Source organism: Antrostomus carolinensis, unplaced genomic scaffold, assembly GCF_000700745.2.
Source record: "Antrostomus carolinensis isolate BGI_N321 unplaced genomic scaffold, ASM70074v2 scaffold45298, whole genome shotgun sequence".
Taxonomy (NCBI): domain Eukaryota; kingdom Metazoa; phylum Chordata; class Aves; order Caprimulgiformes; family Caprimulgidae; genus Antrostomus; species Antrostomus carolinensis.
In genome coordinates this window covers 1-1,955 of record NW_010335885.1, presented here as the reverse complement: position 1 = coordinate 1,955, position 1,955 = coordinate 1, and the positions used below count along the sequence as shown (strand labels likewise).

At 65.2% G+C, this 1,955-nt stretch overlaps 1 protein-coding gene across 1 annotated transcript; it reads left to right on the top strand.

The window, feature by feature from the left end:
• Nucleotides 1–500: 500 nt before the first annotated feature.
• Nucleotides 501–1,946, top strand: CDK5RAP3 (CDK5 regulatory subunit associated protein 3; the record flags this gene model as incomplete). The annotated part of the gene is made up of 2 exons (XM_010174675.1): nucleotides 501–656; nucleotides 1,729–1,946. Coding segments are annotated over exons 1-2 (374 nt in total), but the record flags the coding sequence as incomplete, so codon positions are not given.
• Nucleotides 1,947–1,955: the final 9 nt, after the last annotated feature.

Below are 1,955 nucleotides of genomic sequence, written 5' to 3'. Positions count from 1 at the left end.
CCACAGATTGACTGGGGAGACTTCACTCTGGAGCCCACCAGGGTGGGTGATGGTGCCGCTGCCCACGGGGGAGCCCAGGGGGAAGAGATCGACTGGGGGATCACAGTAGAGCCTGATCCTCAGGTGTGTGACCCCTGACTGGGTGGTCCTGGGGTCTGACCTTGCTCCAGGGCTGGGCTGGGGACTTGGGGGTGTCCCAGGCACCCCCATCTCACAGAGCACCCTTCCTTTTGCAGCAGGGTGATGGCATTGATTGGGGTGATGGTGAAAGCCAGGAGGTGCAGAGAGGCTGGCACTGAGGGTGAGCACGGCTGCCAAGGGACACGGGGGGGTCCCAACGGGGGGCAGGCAGCACCCACCCTGCCTGCACTCCCCCTTCCCTGCCTGCACTCCCCCTTCCCTGCCCACACTCCCCCTGGGCACCCTGTCTCTGCACAAAGACCTTTTGGGGACCCCACTCCAGGGTGCTGTGGGGTGGTGCTGAGCACCCTGTGGGGGGTATGACCAGATTGTCCCAAGCTGTGGAGACCCCTTCCCTGCCCCACTTACCCCCAGCCCATCCCCCAGTGCCCGAGGGAGTCGCTTGTGGCTCTGATGCTCTGACCCTCCTGGAGAACACCGAGACCCGGAGCCAGTTCATCGATGAGCTCATGGAGGTGAGTCCAACACGGGGGCTGGAGCTGGGTGAGGGGCTCTGTCACCATGCCACTGCAGGGACAGTGATACCTGAGTGTCCCCCTGCCCTGTCCCCGCAGCTGGAGCTGGGTGAGGGGCTCTGTCACCATGCCACTGCAGGGACAGTGATACCTGAGTGTCCCCCTGCCCTGTCCCCGCAGCTGGAGCTGGGTGAGGGGCTCTGTCACCATGCCACGGGCTGGAGCTGGGTGAGGGGCTCTGTCACCATGCCACTGCAGGGACAGTGATACCTGAGTGTCCCCCTGCCCTGTCCCCGCAGCTGGAGCTGGGTGAGGGGCTCTGTCACCATGCCACTGCAGGGACAGTGATACCTGAGTGTCCCCCTGCCCTGTCCCCGCAGCTGGAGCTGGGTGAGGGGCTCTGTCACCATGCCACTGCAGGGACAGTGATACCTGAGTGTCCCCCTGCCCTGTCCCCACAGCTGGAGCTGGGTGAGGGGCTCTGTCACCATGCCACTGCAGGGACAGTGATACCTGAGTGTCCCCCTGCCCTGTCCCCACAGCTGGAGCTGGGTGAGGGGCTCTGCCACCATGCCACTGCAGGGACAGTGATACCTGAGTGTCCCCCTGCCCTGTCCCCACAGCTGGAGCTGGGTGAGGGGCTCTGCCACCATGCCACTGCAGGGACAGTGATACCTGAGTGTCCCCCTGCCCTGTCCCCACAGCTGGAGCTGGGTGAGGGGCTCTGCCACCATGCCACTGCAGGGACAGTGATACCTGAGTGTCCCCCTGCCCTGTCCCCACAGCTGGAGCTGGGTGAGGGGCTCTGCCACCATGCCACTGCAGGGACAGTGATACCTGAGTGTCCCCCTGCCCTGTCCCCACAGCTGGAGCTGGGTGAGGGGCTCTGCCACCATGCCACTGCAGGGACAGTGATACCTGAGTGTCCCCCTGCCCTGTCCCCACAGCTGGAGCTGGGTGAGGGGCTCTGCCACCATGCCACTGCAGGGACAGTGATACCTGAGTGTCCCCCTGCCCTGTCCCCACAGCTGGAGCTGGGTGAGGCATTGATCCCTGAGTTCCCCCCCTGCAGCTGGAGCTGTTCCTGTCCCAGCGTCTGGTGGAGAGGGAGGAAGAAGCCGACATCGTGGCCATCAGCCAGTTCCAGCTGGCCCCCCCAGTGCTGCAGGGCCAGACCAGTGCCCATGTGGGCTCCCTCCTGGCCACCACCCGGGCTCTGCTGGGCCAGCTCTGCACCCGCAGCATGCAGCACCTCTTCATGATCCTCGCCTCCCCCAGGTCCTTACTCAGGCTGGGGGC